This window comes from Vigna unguiculata, chromosome 6 (assembly GCF_037176805.1).
Source record: "Vigna unguiculata cultivar grain cowpea cultivar isolate G323 ecotype 2 chromosome 6, ASM3717680v1, whole genome shotgun sequence".
Lineage (NCBI taxonomy): Eukaryota > Viridiplantae > Streptophyta > Magnoliopsida > Fabales > Fabaceae > Vigna > Vigna unguiculata.
The window spans coordinates 39,301,034-39,316,377 of NC_140797.1; the positions used below are offsets into that span (position 1 = coordinate 39,301,034).

At 33.9% G+C, this 15,344-nt stretch overlaps 2 protein-coding genes and 1 long non-coding RNA gene across 3 annotated transcripts; 2 read left to right on the forward strand and 1 right to left on the reverse strand.

Moving 5' to 3' along the window:
• The first annotated feature begins 2,604 nt into the window (after positions 1–2,604).
• LOC146885884 (ammonium transporter 2 member 4-like) lies at positions 2,605–4,378 on the forward strand. Its single transcript, XM_085675300.1, has 3 exons — positions 2,605–3,243; positions 3,323–3,608; positions 3,687–4,378. The coding sequence occupies exons 1-3, from the start codon at positions 2,656–2,658 to the stop codon at positions 4,247–4,249; spliced, it is 1,437 nt and encodes a 478-aa protein (XP_085531426.1). The 5' UTR covers positions 2,605–2,655; the 3' UTR covers positions 4,250–4,378.
• Positions 4,379–10,482: 6,104 nt separating this feature from the next.
• LOC146885885 (uncharacterized) lies at positions 10,483–13,491 on the reverse strand. The gene is made up of 2 exons (XR_014995526.1): positions 13,351–13,491; positions 10,483–11,075 (listed from the first exon to the last, which is right to left on the reverse strand). It is a non-coding gene; the product is annotated as an uncharacterized LOC146885885 (long non-coding RNA).
• On the forward strand, positions 10,734–13,905 carry LOC114188852 (calcium-binding EF hand family protein). The gene is made up of 4 exons (XM_028077511.2): positions 10,734–11,016; positions 11,626–11,820; positions 12,994–13,175; positions 13,408–13,905. Exons 1-4 carry the CDS (start codon positions 10,734–10,736, stop codon positions 13,738–13,740), a joined length of 993 nt encoding a protein of 330 aa, XP_027933312.2. The 3' UTR covers positions 13,741–13,905.
• The last annotated feature ends 1,439 nt before the right edge of the window (positions 13,906–15,344 follow it).

Below are 15,344 nucleotides of genomic sequence, written 5' to 3' on the forward strand. Positions count from 1 at the left end.
TAAATTTTAGTACATTCACATGTGAAATATTTTAGAAAAAAGAATGCGAAATAATTAAGAAACCGTTTAATGTAAGAACATTTAAAAAGGAAAAACCACAGTTAATTAAGAAATCATTAAACTAAAAAAAACAATATTTTAGAAAAAGAATTATGTGAAATATCTATTGACTTCTCCATCGCTAAATCAAACAATCGTTTAATATTAAATCTTGTAAGATAATATCGTTATAAGATATTCTCTGTTATTGGATGATAAACTTACAAGTTAGAATTTTAAAATTGAGGAGTTGGAGTATGTAAGTTATTACAAACTACTAATTCCGATTTTGAATTATATGTTTAAAGAGTTGAGGCTTGTTAGTATTAACATTATAAGTTGGATCTTTATAAAACTTAATTGAATTTCAATTTCCTAATATATTTTTAATTGAATTTTTATTAATTTTTTATTTTATTTTATTGAGTACTCAATTTTCATATTTCTTTAATTGAGTTAGTGTTAATTATTTTTTTTTATTAATTGATGATATGATAATTATTTTATTTTTATTTTTTTATAAAAAAAAATAAGATAAATTAAATAGAGTATTTAAGAGGTGCTTTATAATCCTTATAAAAACTTGACCAAATATAATAGCTTGGTATAGTGACTTCATCAAAACCAAAGACCCACCAAAATCAAATAATCACAATTTAGAACAATTTTTATAATTAATATAAAATAATATTACGTTCAATTTAAAATAATAAGTAACTTTTATTTTCATTAAAAAATGTTAAATAACAAAGTAAACAAACTCTACGACAACTTTCATAACATCACTTTCATCGACTAATAAACTACAGTTAAGACAAATAAGTGGCTATTGTTATCATTCACATCTTTTTTCATCTTAAGATGTAATCTATTAGAAAGTATGTTATGTTGACATTTTTAATTAAAACAATAAAAAGTAACTTGCTATTTTTAATTAATCAGAATATATTTTTTGTATTAACTACAAAATCTTATATTTCTTAACATATAAGGAGACAAATAAACTAAATGATTGACAAGACAGAATAACATTCGTATCACGGAATTAACTTAACGGAAAAATTAAACAATAGAAATAGAATTGAAAAGTATAAAATTTGAAATACATAATTGACAAAAAGAATAAAAAGTCTCAATTAAAAATATTTAAACGTAGGAGAGTTAAAAGGTAATTAAACAAAATTTAGAGTTTACCGTGTATTCAATTTATAAGTATGACTTTTACACTGTGTTTATTTGAGGGAGAATATCAGAAAGGGAGGGAGTAGATGAGTTTAAATGAATTTAAGAGTGAATTATGTCTTTTTTTTTTAAGGAGTTTAAAGGTGATTGTGAATAAATTTAGAAATAATTTTTGTAAAAGTTTAATTGCAAAATTGATTGATGTAATTGATTAAAAAATATGTTTTAATAGAATTATTTGTGAGATTATCATTTTGTCTTTAATTTAATAAGTAGTATAAATTGATATTTATAAGAGTAAATTTATTTTCATAATTGTTTCTAACCACTAAAATTGAATAAATAAAAAATTCAGAACCAAACCATCCGAGAGATCTGTTTTATGCATATGAAGATTGAATCCCTCATCCCATATCCAATTCAAGAATGAATCTCTCAACATATGGGATCGAATCCCTCAAGCCATGCCATGCACATAAAAGAGAATAGAAAGTAAAATTATCATGCCAGCAACTAAATTCACTCAAATCAACGTAGAAGTGGCAAGACTACAATCATCATGCATCCTGCAAATTAGCTATGTGCATTTCTCTTTAAACCTGTTAAAAGAACACAAAAAAACTTTCCCTCAAACGAAGACATCATTAAAGTAATAAGGGTTTGAGTGGTAGCAAAACAAAAAAAATATGTGGCATATATATATATATATATATATATATATATATATATATATATGAGATTACGTTCCTTTAAAAGAACTATAATATTATATGATTTCTCTGGCAGATAAGGAACATCATAATAAATATGAAAAAGGTAATAATTTTTTTATTTAATATTTTTTATTAAAAACAATTTATCAATTTAACAAAAAGAAAAAAATTCTAAAAAAAAATGTAAACCAAACTATGTAACACTATAAATTTAATTTAGTTTAAATTTTATATTAAACCAAAACCGAAACCTATTTAGTTTTTAAATTTGATTTCATCTTCGTTTGGTCTCTCTCTTTATTCCTTTTGTCCTCTTCCTCTTTCTTTAGTCTGTTCTTTTGTTCCCTCTCTCAAACTACATTCAGTTAATCCTACTCTCTGAAGAAAAATGAGATTCTAAAAAAAATACGGTTTAAAATACAATTATTTGCGACAAATTTGTGATGTACATACTCTCAAAATTAAGGATCGTGAACTGCATGCCGTCGCGACGTATATACGATGAACAATGAATGAATGAATAAAGAAAAATTATTTTTCCTTGTCCTCCATAAAGCCGGCTTCATGATGTATCACACTCTCATCTCATCCAAGCAAATAAAACAACAAAGCGATAAGATTATTGTTTACGTATACACCCCCAAACAGATTCATTCTAAAAAACCTGCAACAAATAACTTGAGTATAATAGAGGCTTGGCGTTGCGAAGGATCGATCATCCATGGAGTTTCCACCGAACCTTTTGCCAGACGAAGCGAGCCCAGAATGGTTAAACAAAGGAGACAATGCGTGGCAGTTAATGGCGGCGACGGTGGTGGGTCTACAAAGCATTCCAGGGCTGGTTATTCTCTACGGAAGCCTCGTCAAAAAAACATGGGCCATTAACTCCGCTTTCATGGCCTTCTACGCCTTCGCCGCGGTTCTTCTCTGCTGGGTGGCGTGGGGTTTCCGCATGTCATTCGGCGAGAAAATGGTGTTCTTCTTGGGGAAACCAGGGGCGGCGCTGGACCAGGAGTTTCTTCTGGGGAAAGCGTTTCTGGGGCTCTTTCCCACCGCCACCATGGTGTTTTTTCAGGGCATGTTTGCGGCGATCACTTTGATCCTCATAGCTGGTGCGTTACTTGGGAGAATGAACATCCTTGCGTGGATGTTGTTCGTTCCTCTTTGGGTTACTTTTTCGTACACCGTTACTGCGTTTAGCATCTGGTGCCCCGAAGGGTGGTTGGCGAAGCTTGGAGTCATTGATTTCTCCGGTGGATATGTCATTCACCTCTCCGCTGGAGTTGCCGGTTACACTGCAGCTTATTGGGTGGGTCTTCATTTCATCACTCACCTTTCTCCATTTTTCACTTTCTTTAAAAATCATAACTTTTTGGGTGGTTGAATAGGTGGGTCCAAGATGTGAAAAGGAGAGAGAAAGGTTTCCGTCAAACAACATGATCGTAGGGCTTGCCGGCGCCGGCCTGGTTTGGATGGGTTGGAGTGGGTTCAATGGTGGTGGTCCGTTCGTGGTGGGCACAGTGGCCTCTCTGGCCGTCCTTAACACACACGTGTGCGCCGCCGCTAGCATCATGGTGTGGGTTCTACTTGACACTTTCTACTTCGGTAAACCCACCGTGTTTGGCGCCATACAAGGCATGATCACCGGCCTCGTTTGCATCACACCTGCTGCAGGTACACGCATTTTTCTTCCGACATCTTTTAATGTTGTTCTTTCTTGAAACATCCACCAACATATGTGAAGTGAAACAGGAGTTGTGCAGGGGTGGGCGGCGATCTTGATGGGTTTGATCTCAGGAAGCGTTCCCTGGTACACAATGATGATCCTCCACAACAAGGTACCTTTCTTGAACCAAATCGACGACCCCATGGCGGTGTTCCACACCCACGCCGTCGCCGGTGCTCTCGGCGGAATCCTCACCGGCGTCTTCGCCGTGCCTAAACTCTGCCGTCTCTTCTACATGGTCCCCGATTGGGAAAAATACATTGGCCTGGCTTATGGCCTCCAGAACGGTGCAACTGGAGCGGGTTTGAGACAAATGGGGATCCAAGTCGGAGCCATAGTTTTCGTCGTCATCTTCAACTTCGTCACGACAAGCTTGATTTGCTTGGTGGTGGGGGCCTTGGTGCCTCTCAGGCTTCACACCGATGCGCTTCAAATGGGTGACAAGGCAGTGCATGGAGAAGAGGCTTTCGCTTTGAATAATGCTGACCCTGCCAAGTTTGAGAACCTCAAGCACAACAAAGTTTATGATACTCAAGACTTTTCCTTCGTTACAAACCCAAGACCATTGAGTCAACTTCAAATGGTATGAGTCAGTCAACAAAAACAAAATATTATAACTCATGCATGTTTTGTTTCAATACGTTGTCTTGGCGCAATCGTCTTTCTAAATCCTGAATTTTGGTGCAATCTGAAACTCAATCCTACCGTTTTGGTTCATTTTCCAGCTCCCTAAAATTCGTGTTTCCTATTTAAATTCGCGTTTGATGTTATCGAACGAGACTTGGTAGTTGCAGAGAACATTTTGAGCTGATCTTGACTTCATACTAAATTAGCTATAAGGATTTTAGCGCTATCAGACTTAAGGAATGTTTTTAATCATATGCTTAACTAGTGAGTGAGATTTTTACACGCTTAAAATTGTCTAATTGGTTGTTCAAGTGATAAAACTCATCAATCAAGCCTTAGCTTGAAGTTTACACAAAATAAATGTCAAAATAATTTTCTTTCGTTTGAAACTCTCATTGTTCGAATAAACAGTCGTCACTCAAACAATAAAGAGTTGGAGATTTAAACTTGTTTCTAAATATGGTTACTTGATTCATATATTGTGATGAGAACAACGATATGGCATAAGCAAGAGAGTTAGTCATGATTCTCTTCCCTCGCATGCATTGTTGCAAAATTCAAGGGAGGAAGGGAGATTAAAGTTGTTATCAATAAACTATGGCTAATATCACGACGAGTTCACAACTTGAACTTCATATCTATATATTCTCTAAAAACTAATGTAGTCGAAATGTGATGTGTGTGGATTTTTTTTTCACTTTAGCACTGTTTTCCAAAAATATTACACAAATAGCATACTGTAAATTAAATTTACCAATCTAGCACGATTTTATTTTAAGCTTAGAATTCGGTTTCTGGATAGCCGAATTCCGACCTTCATTTATGGTATTTATTAAACTGCCTATTTCATTATTTTTCCTTCTAATTTTAAATAAAAAATACCAGCTCAGAATTTGGTTCTCTAGGAACCAAATTTCGACTAGTTTTCAGGCAACAAATATCACAAATGCAATTCAGACTCCTCGAAAACCAAATTCTCAACTAAAAACCAAAATCTTACTATATATATATATATATATATATATATATATATATATATATATATACTAGATTTAAATATTTTTTTCGTCCTCATTTTTGTAGTGTTGGTTGTGGATGATCCTCATTTTGACAGAATATTTAAAATAGTTGTCATTTGTACTAAATGTTTAAAATGGTCCTCATTCTCGCAATTCATGTTTTATTTAGTCTTTATTTGTGACTCCGTTTAAATCAGCAATGGAGCACTATACAGGTGGCACTGTTTGTATTACGTTGCATTAGGATGTGTTACGTGTACTGTATACTGTATTGTACAGGTGTTGTAATTTAGAAACCATGCAGAACATCACAACAATCTAAGCACAAACAAACCCTAAACTAGAATTACAAAAACCCTAACCCAGAAACAAACACAAACCAGAAAATCCTAAACCCACCTACCTCGTTGATGATGATTAACTGGAAAATTGAGATGAAGAGCGCGACTGTAACCCAACGATGAAATGGCAAGTATTAACTGTTTCCTCTGCAAATCCAAGCTCAAGAAAGACGAAGATGAAGAAATCACCTCCAACGATGAAGAGCGCGACTGCAATCCAACTCAAGCCCTAATTGCAAAATTTCCCCCAAATTGAAAAGTTAACGTTAATTAGCCATATGTACAGTACACGTAACATACCCCAATGCAACGTAATACAAGCAGTGCCACATGTACAGTGCTTTGTTACTGATTTAAACGACGTTACAAAAAATGACCAAATAAAACACGAATTGCGAAAATGAGGACATTTTAAACATTCAGTAAAATTGATGACCATTTTAAACATTCTGTCAAAATGCGGACCATCCGCAACAAACACTACGAAAATGGGGATGAAAAAGGTATTTAAGCCTATATATTATTTGTGTAATATTTTTAGAAAATTGTACGAGAAATGAATGTATATAATTTTGTTTAATAATTTTTTAAAAAATATGATCTTACACATAACTCTTGAAAATAATTGCAATAAATCGTATTAAATAATAAAAGTTCATTTTACTACTACTAGTTTTAAAGAAGTAAATATTGATACATTTTAAAAGATATCTAATGGCAAGTGTTGTGAAATGTCTTTTATAATAATAAAGTGTCATAATTAGAGTTGTCAAAACGGGCTATCCAATTCGATCCGGTCCTTATGAGTTAGCTACTTAGTGAGTCAACTCAACCCGACTCACTTATCAGTGAGTGAAAAAAAATTAAACCCGATCCAGTCCAATACTAGTTAGTGGATTAAACAGGTCGGCTCATTGGCTTACTTAATTAAAAAAATACAATTTTTTCTTCTTTCGTCTAAAAAAAATTATAATTGTGATTAAAATCTAAAAAAACTTAAATACAATCTAAATACAATCCAAAATAATGTTCAACCTTAAATACAAATCAAAATCAAAAAAATATTAAATTTGAATTTGTCAACCTAATATGTTGGCTAAAAAAAAAAAGAAAACAGCCCAACCTAACCCAACCCAAATACAAAATAATTGTGTGACCCTTGATATATGGGTGGGTTGGTGAGCCCATCTATCTCACCATGGTTTAACTCGAGTGAGTCGGGTTCTTGATGGACCGAGTCAAAATTTAACATATACGTAAAAAAAATTCAACCAAACTCGATCTAAATTCGTGGTGGACCGAATTGACCCACGAGTTTTGACTCACAACTATGTTTGTAACGTCTCATTTAAATTAATGCGCGTAATTAAAGAAACGTCACGCAATTATAATATAACAATGCGGTCCTAGAATTTAAACATAACGCCTTACAAACCAAGGCACACCGCGATGCCACAAAAAATATAAAGGAAACATGTTAAACCGTTTACTGGAATCCTAGAGATATAAAGGCGAACAAGTACATGGGTCGTAGCCCTAAAGATAGCCCAAGAAGGACAGAAGGTTCAGCCCAAGAAGACTAAGCAGCGGATTCGTCTCTCCCTTGTTGACCACGGTTACCTCTCGCATCTGCTCCCATCAATAAAATTGATGATCATCGCGAAGATAGAAGAACAACATACAAAGCAACCAACAAGAAAAGGGTAAGCTATAGCCAACATTATTTGTATCATGCAATCAAATGTACCTTCATAGTTAAGTATACACATATACAATATACATCTATCACCCAAGCATGTTATGACCCTTCAATCAATACACTAAGACTCGATTCATCCGGATACATATAGCCTGGTCGGATTCAGTGGATGCTTGCACTTGTGGTGGATACCTCTACTCACCCCCGATCTAAGTGTTACAATGAATCAATTTCCCTCACACACAAGGTTAGTCCTTAATGAATTTCAGGCCTCCTGCTACTCTCACCACAGGAGTCAGTTCGCTCTAAGTGAGACTAACTGACTCCTTAGAGTGTCAGGATGCAACCTTACCTTGAATCTTTACCAGACCATATAGATGGGGCACCACCATGGACACCCACTAACAGGGGCCATGGAATTACGTCTCGACCACTGAAGCGCGACCCTGAAAGTCTCACCTAGAGACCCCAAGGAATTACGCACTGACACAGACCAACATATATAAACAACCAAGAATTTACACATACATTACACATAAAATTTCATACCAACATCCATAACCAATCCTCATTTCTCACGGTTAAATCAACACCAACTCGTCATTATCAATCATGAGTAAAATGCTTCCTCTCATACCAATACCATGCCACTGATTTACCAACCATCAAGGTCCATTATTGCTCATGCCAAATTTGTGACCACACGCACATATATATGTATCCAACTTCTCATGTACAACTCATATAGAAATCATGCCAAGCTCACAATCCCCCATAAATAATCCCCTCCCAATCATGCATACTCATTCCCATTAAGCCATCATACAATAACCCATATAAGCATACTTTAAACATCCAAGCACAGAGAAAACAACAACTCGGGACACATCCTTGCCCAGCTCCTCGCTCAGGCTGGAGGGTCTCGCTCAAGCGAGAATGACTCTCACTCAGGCGAGCTCCTCTCCGCCTAGGCGAGAGCTCGACAACGAGGACAGTAGCCCCTGCGCAATCTCGCTTAGGCGAGATCCCCTTTGCCCAAGCGAGACATCTGCTCGAGTTTTGATCACTTGAGCGACAACTCACGCAGAAAGCCTTGGGCGAGCCTCTGCTCATCTCGCCTAGGCGAGGCAAGCTCGCTTGGGCGAGATTATCAGTGTTTGCCACTATTCACACCTACAACACACATAAACATATCCCAAACAGGAAAAACCAGCCAGTCCAAACATCCATGAGAGTATATCAAACTTGAAAATTATTAAACTAAAAGGGCATACATCACAATCACACTATACAAGGGGGTTCTAGCTTTCCTTACCTGGAATATGCTAGTACAAGAACTCAATCGCAACCACGGACACCACGGCTCTAGGGGTATGCTTATGAACTGGAAAACAATGAGCAGATCACAAGATAAGCTCACTACAGAATTCTAGCTGAAAACAAACATGAAGAAACACCGAAGGAAGTACGAGCACGAGTTGGAATAGACTTACGAGAAGCGGAAAAACTGGTTCGAGCTCACTGGATGCGAAAAGGCGGCTGAACCCTAGCAGAGCTCTCTCTCAAAGCAGAAGGAGTGACGACTGATTATGTGAAGAGTGAGAATGAGTGTGTTAGGACATATTAGGGTTTAGTTTTATCACTTGGGCCAACCCTAGGTCCAATTACAAGGAGCAGTCCTTTACTTTAAGACAAAAAAGAATAAAATGATTTTAATGGGCCTTACAATGTTCATGATATATGGTTGATAATTTTCCTTGCCTTACATAATAAATCAAGTGTGATTTGTATATGTTAAATTATTATGGAATTAGAATGATGACAACCTGAACGGCATATCTTATATCTTGGTTCATCTTATCAATTAATAATTATAACTCACAGTTATACTTAGACTTGATTCTATTTATTACAAGAACAAAAATGATGTTACTTATAGAATTTTTTAATAATATACATAATTAAAATTTCCTTTAAATATTAATATGAATTTCAAAATAAAACTCCACTTCCAATCACGAATCAATTTAAAAAAAAAAAAAAACCTAAGACCGTGTTTAAGTTTTATATAAAAATTACCACTATTTTATAACGTCATTTTGGGTTGGATTCGTCTAGAAAGGTAAGTTACACTTACAACCCCTTTATTGTACGGGAAAACAGAATATTTATGATAGTTAATTGCAAATGTATATTCAACGTTTTCTTTAACTTTATAGTCATTGCGTATTTGTAATGAGTTGATTCAGATTGTTTTTTTCGGAATATTGCAAAACGTCTTCTTATGACAAGTAAACACGATTCTTATGTCACTGTTTTAATTAAGAAATTAAATATTTGCGTGTTTTCTAGTTCAGTTGAAACACATATAACTGGTGGAATGGAACTCCCAAATTTATAATCAAATTGAATAATATTATTTTGACTCTATAAGAAAAAACTACCTTTTAACTAAATAATACCAATATTGATTTCTTTTCATTTCTGAATCAAGATTTCGACTTTAATTAATTTAGTCTTCACGTCTCAAAAAACAAAATCCATAATTTTAGTTCAATCCTTAAGTTCATACACGCTTATTCCTTATATTTTAATTTAATTAGACTCTACATTTAATATATTTATTAAAAAATCAATTTTTAAGTAGAATTCGCTTTTATTTTTCACGCGTCGTTTTTAGTAATTCTATATTGTTTTTATCCTTTTACTTATTACGTATTAATTATGATAATATATATTAAACAAGTGAGTTTTACGTTTAATATTTATTTTCTTAACTCTCTTTAACGTTACTGCTGCATCTATTATTTATTAGGGTTAAATATGTTTTTGTCCCTTAATTTTCAGTGAATTTTGGAATTAGTCCATTTTGAAACTTTGGACCAATTTAATCCTTCATCTTTCGAAATACGTGAATTTAGTCCTTTTAATCAAATTTTGTTAGGTTTATTTGATGTTTCATACGCATTTTAAGATTGTATTTGAGTTGTTTATACTGTTTGACATATTTTTGCTTTAATTTTAAGTCAAATACTATTGTGAAACACGCTTGAAATGTCAAATAAACTTAATAAAATTTGATTAAAAGGACTAAATCCACGTATTTCAAAAGATGAAGGACTAAATTGGTTCAAAGTTTCAAAATGAACTAATTCCAAAATTCACTGAAAATTAAGGGACTAAAAACATATTTAACCCTTTATTAAAACACATAATTTTGCTAAGGTAGGAAAATGTAAAAGTATACAATTTGATTTTGAAGTGTAGTTAGGTGGAAAAGGGTTGATACTATTTGATTTGATTCAATCTGATTTCAGAGAAAAAAGACAGAATCACGCGTAGCAACAAACAGTTGAAGTATTCTTCACTCCAACCAAAGAGTCGAAAATGTCAGACGCAGCGTTGCAGGTACTGGACGGAACGCAACTCAGAGGTCTCGATCTGTCCTTAGGCGACGGTTCATTCACCGGCGCTGACATAATCGACATTGCTCATTCCCGCGCCTCTTCTTCCCTCTTTCGTCTCTCACTACCGGATTCTCTCAAAGACTCTGCTCTCACGCGCCTCCGTACACCCGACGCCGACGCCTTCCGCTCCGCAGTGTACGCCGCCGATAAGGCATCCGATGTTCTCCGAGACTACATCACCGCTATCGCCGATGAACTAAAAGGTTTGCTAACTTCTTCTGCTCACGCACGTAAACTTGTGCGTGCGATCGACCTCCTCACGCTGAAAAGTGAAAAAACAGTAAACAAAATACTAATTGTTAAGATTAACCGTTTTCTCTCAGGATGTTGAATAGTTCCTTTACTAGCTGATGATCGATTGAGTGCGTAATTTTTAGTATTTAAATGAGTTGTCTAATCTTGAAATCTGATCCGTGGCTTTGATGCTTTTTTTTTTTTTTTTTGCATTCATATGGAGTATGTCTGAATTGATTTTGTTATTTTGTTCGGTTGAAATCACGGAGTCTTCGTATTTTCTTCACTAATCCTCGTGTGCGATTGCGTAGATCTCCCTCTGTTGTTATTGTGTTTTTTGGTTGCTGGTTGCTGAAAAGACTGAAATAGGTCGAGTGTGGGGAAAATAATGCCGCCAAGCGGAAAAATCTTGTGTTCCCTTTTTGATCGAATTTGACTGAAACGTGACTTGGATAATAGTATTATTGCAGTTGTAGAACTTGTGGATTAGTTTTCGTGTTGTTTTTTTACGAACAAATAATCGGTTCTGAAAATTCTTACAAGGAAATGAATTCTGTTTTACATTTTTCTGTTTGCAGATAATCCTATTGTTGTGTCAATCTTGGATGGAAGTACTCTACGTTTGTTATTAAAGGATGAGGACGACTTCGCCATGTTAGCAGAAAGTCTATTTACCGAATTAGATGATGAAGATGAGGGGAAAATCAGCAAGAGTGAAATTCGGAATGCTCTTGTCCAGATGGGAGCTGAGATGGGTGTTCCTCCTTTCTCAGGTTAATATTACTTTTTAGTTTGGGTTTTGTTCGTTTTTCCCTTTACTTCGGTTTCTGACTTCCGGTGAATCAACTATACTTGTACTTGTAGTACCTTATAACTAGCATGGTAATTTTGTATCTTCATCTCAAATTCTCATTATTATATTTAAGTTTTTATGACCCTTAACTGTAAGATGTAAAGTATGAGATACTTTATTGATTCTTCTGTCCTCTTGATTACTATGCTCTTTTGGCCCTGCCTCTCAGTCAAAGATATATCGAATTCCGGTTATTAATTTAGACATATCGAAATCAAAGATGTAACATGTTTTATTCATGGAACCTTTTTCCTTGCATGAGCAATAAGCTTCTGCTCTATCTGGTTCTGCACTTTTTTCTTATGCTCCTAAGAATTACTATGATCCGCTTTATGTTAGATTGATAAAGGCAAGAATCATGATTGTACATGGCAATCTAGTTTTTTTTTTTTGCTTTTTTAGTGGATTTGTGGTGCGAGAACATTTTTCTTCTTGTAGTTGCAAATTTTAGAAGGAAATCCTGCAACTGGCATAAGGTTACAAAATAGGAAATCCTCCCTGAGGCATGTGTATAATTCTTCTACCTCTGCTTAGAACTGGCCGAGTTCATTGTTTCCAGAGTTTGCATCACACAGTAACAGACTTTTAGAATGGTTGATGTTATGAATTCCGAAAAGTATATAGCATTTCATTTTCTTATACCAGATGAAAAGAAGATTGATCCTTTGGATTTTTATAATCGGATACTGACTTCTACAGTTCTATTTTTTTTCCTCAATTAAGGAGGCTTGCACTTCCTCACAGACCACATGCTATGCAACTTGGTTTTGACATTTTGTACTTGTGAAGATGATTGTTATCTGTGTTAATGTCTTATCTTCCATTTGCCTATGTAGAATTTAGCTTGATTTGTAGAAGGTATGTCTGTGTTCTTTGGCTTTGGAATTCTTAGATTATGATTCTATTTATCGTAGATAATGTGTTGGAATGCACACTTATATCCATTTAAAGAAAATTGTGAAGTATATTTTCCATTGTTTGAAACTGGGCATAACATGTGCTGTTATTATGATATCTAGGATTTATTTAATACTTTTGTTAGCATATATACATGGTGTCGAACAAAACTGACCTTTTGAGCATAAATGAGCAGAATTTCCAAAGCTAAATGATTTATTGAGAAAACATGGGGCGGATGGAGAAGAAAAATTGGGTCAGGCACAGTTTGCGCAGCTTCTGCAGTCTGTAATGCAAGATCTAGAGGAGGAACTTTCGAAAGAGAATGTTGTTGTTATCCGGAATATTCAAGTAGTTAATGGCTCTAAGCTAAGACAGGTATCTTTCACATATTATTTAAAAACCCTATGTTTAAATTTTTTTGTTTTCATATATGCATATATTCTTCACCATGCTATCTACATTTTTTCAAATTGAAGACTGATCATCCTTTTAGTTTATAAAAAATAAATCATCATCATTGAAATACATAAAAACCCATTAAAGCGTGTACCTGTTTCCCCACTAGCACACTCTGATTTATCAACTTTTATTGTGGACAATGGTGCAGCTATTAGCCAATGAACAGGAATTGAACAACGTAGTGGAGAAGGTATTTGGGGAAAAAGTGGATGCAAGGGATGGCTTAAGGAGCACAGAAATAATAAGGAGCTACCTAGAGAAAAACGCAAAGGAATTGGGTCTACCGCTAGTTCAAGCTGAGGTGGCAGCTGTTCTCCTTTATGACGCTGTCTTTGATGATATAGTAACAAAAGAAAAAGATGGTACCGAATTGGATAAAGAAGAGTTGGGAAATCTTGTGAAGGATATACTCCAAAAATTCGCAGAGCAACTTGAGGCTAACCCTGTGCAACAGGACTTGTCATATATTGAAGATGAGTAGAGTTAATGGACCACATTTCGTATGTCATATTTGAAACTTTGCTTCATTACAGAACATTTGGGATTCGCACCCCCTCCCCTGTTGCACCCAAACTTAACCAATATATATATGTATACTGTATACTGAATTATACTTAATGTGAATTGTGAGGGCGCCTTAAATATAGCTTGTTCATGTCATGGGCCTTTTTACCGATCCGGGTAATTTTCTAACGAAATTATTTCGTTGGTGTATAGTTTTAAATTAAGGTAAGTGGTGACTATATTAGTGGTCACAACGTGAACTTCAAATATGAAGAATGCATCAATCAAGGAGAAATGAAACAAAAATTGACAATGTGTATTGAAATAGCTATTATACTTTTATGTTTTATTTTTATTAAGAAGATATAAAACTGTAATTGACATTTAACACTTTAATGTTTTAAATAAAAGTCATTTCTCATATTACTTAAAACATTAATGGCAGTAGTAAACAGGAAAAAAAAGTAACGAACAGAGGACACATAAGTTAGATAATTTATAAATTATTTAAACTCTGCTGATGTTCAATAAACTTGTCTTCATAAAAGAAATTCATGTATAACTTTCGAGCTGAGGTTTATAAAATATTAAAACATTACTTAGTTCAGAGAGAGAATGGGAGGATACTTTTTTTGGTCTGCAAGTGGAGAGAAAGAAAAAAATAAAAGTATTGTACTCGTATATTTAAGATACAACCTCCAACTTTTTTCATAAAAAAATAATAATTAGATTTGTTCTCCAATTAAATGCGAAATTTCACTTCACTAATTTATCATGCCATAATATTTAACAAGCTATTTTGTCATGCAAAATTATTAAAATGAAACTCTCATTCTGATTAGAAATGAAAAAATAATTACACATTATATTCAATTTATGGTTTAATTATTCTTGTGATATCTGGTTTTGTTAAAAAAATGTCAAATTGGTCTTCCGGTTCTTTTTAATCTCAATTTGGTCAGGATTTTGAAAATTTAATGCAATTTAAATTTTTTCGTTAAATTTTGTGAAACAGATAAACAATTTTTTATCAAAATTGAAATTGTTAATAAAAATGATTTGCTTTGTTGGTGTAATTAACATAATTCTAATGTCAATTTTGATAAAAAAAAATCATTAATCCGCTTCAAAAACTTTAACAAAATGATCAAATTACATCAATTTTTCAAATACCAAAATCAAATTGAGACTAAAAAAAATTGAAGGACCAATTTTACATTTTCGAACGAAAAGAGAGATCAAATAAATAATTAAACAATCTAAATTTTGTCTAAATTAAAGTTAAAAGTTCCACTTAAATCTTTTGTGTAATAATAAATCTCTTGAATAAATTGTATATTTATAAACGTGTCTTCAATTGTTTAAAAAATGTTATCAATTAGAAGTTATTCTTTCAATTTAATTAAAAATAGATAAGTTAATGTTTTAAAGTTCTTTGAAAGTCTAACTTTACATTGAATGAACAGAATTTGGGAATCATACTTGTCCTTTCGCATACATAGCAATAAAAATAAAAATAACAAATATAATATTAATAAAAGAGGTTAAACTTACTTAATAAAGTAAATAAAATATCAAATA

Bases quoted from the DNA above. Each gene is read 5' to 3' on its own strand.
- LOC114188852 (XM_028077511.2), top strand. From the start codon at position 10,734: ATGTCAGACGCAGCGTTGCAGGTACTGGACGGAACGCAACTCAGAGGT. The intron at 11,017-11,625 runs GTTTGCTAACTT...TTCTGTTTGCAG, and splicing joins TATCGCCGATGAACTAAAAG to ATAATCCTATTGTTGTGTCA. The intron at 11,821-12,993 runs GTTAATATTACT...ATAAATGAGCAG, and splicing joins GGGTGTTCCTCCTTTCTCAG to AATTTCCAAAGCTAAATGAT.
- LOC146885884 (XM_085675300.1), top strand. From the start codon at position 2,656: ATGGAGTTTCCACCGAACCTTTTGCCAGACGAAGCGAGCCCAGAATGG. The intron at 3,244-3,322 runs GTGGGTCTTCAT...GTGGTTGAATAG, and splicing joins GTTACACTGCAGCTTATTGG to GTGGGTCCAAGATGTGAAAA. The intron at 3,609-3,686 runs GTACACGCATTT...GAAGTGAAACAG, and splicing joins TTGCATCACACCTGCTGCAG to GAGTTGTGCAGGGGTGGGCG.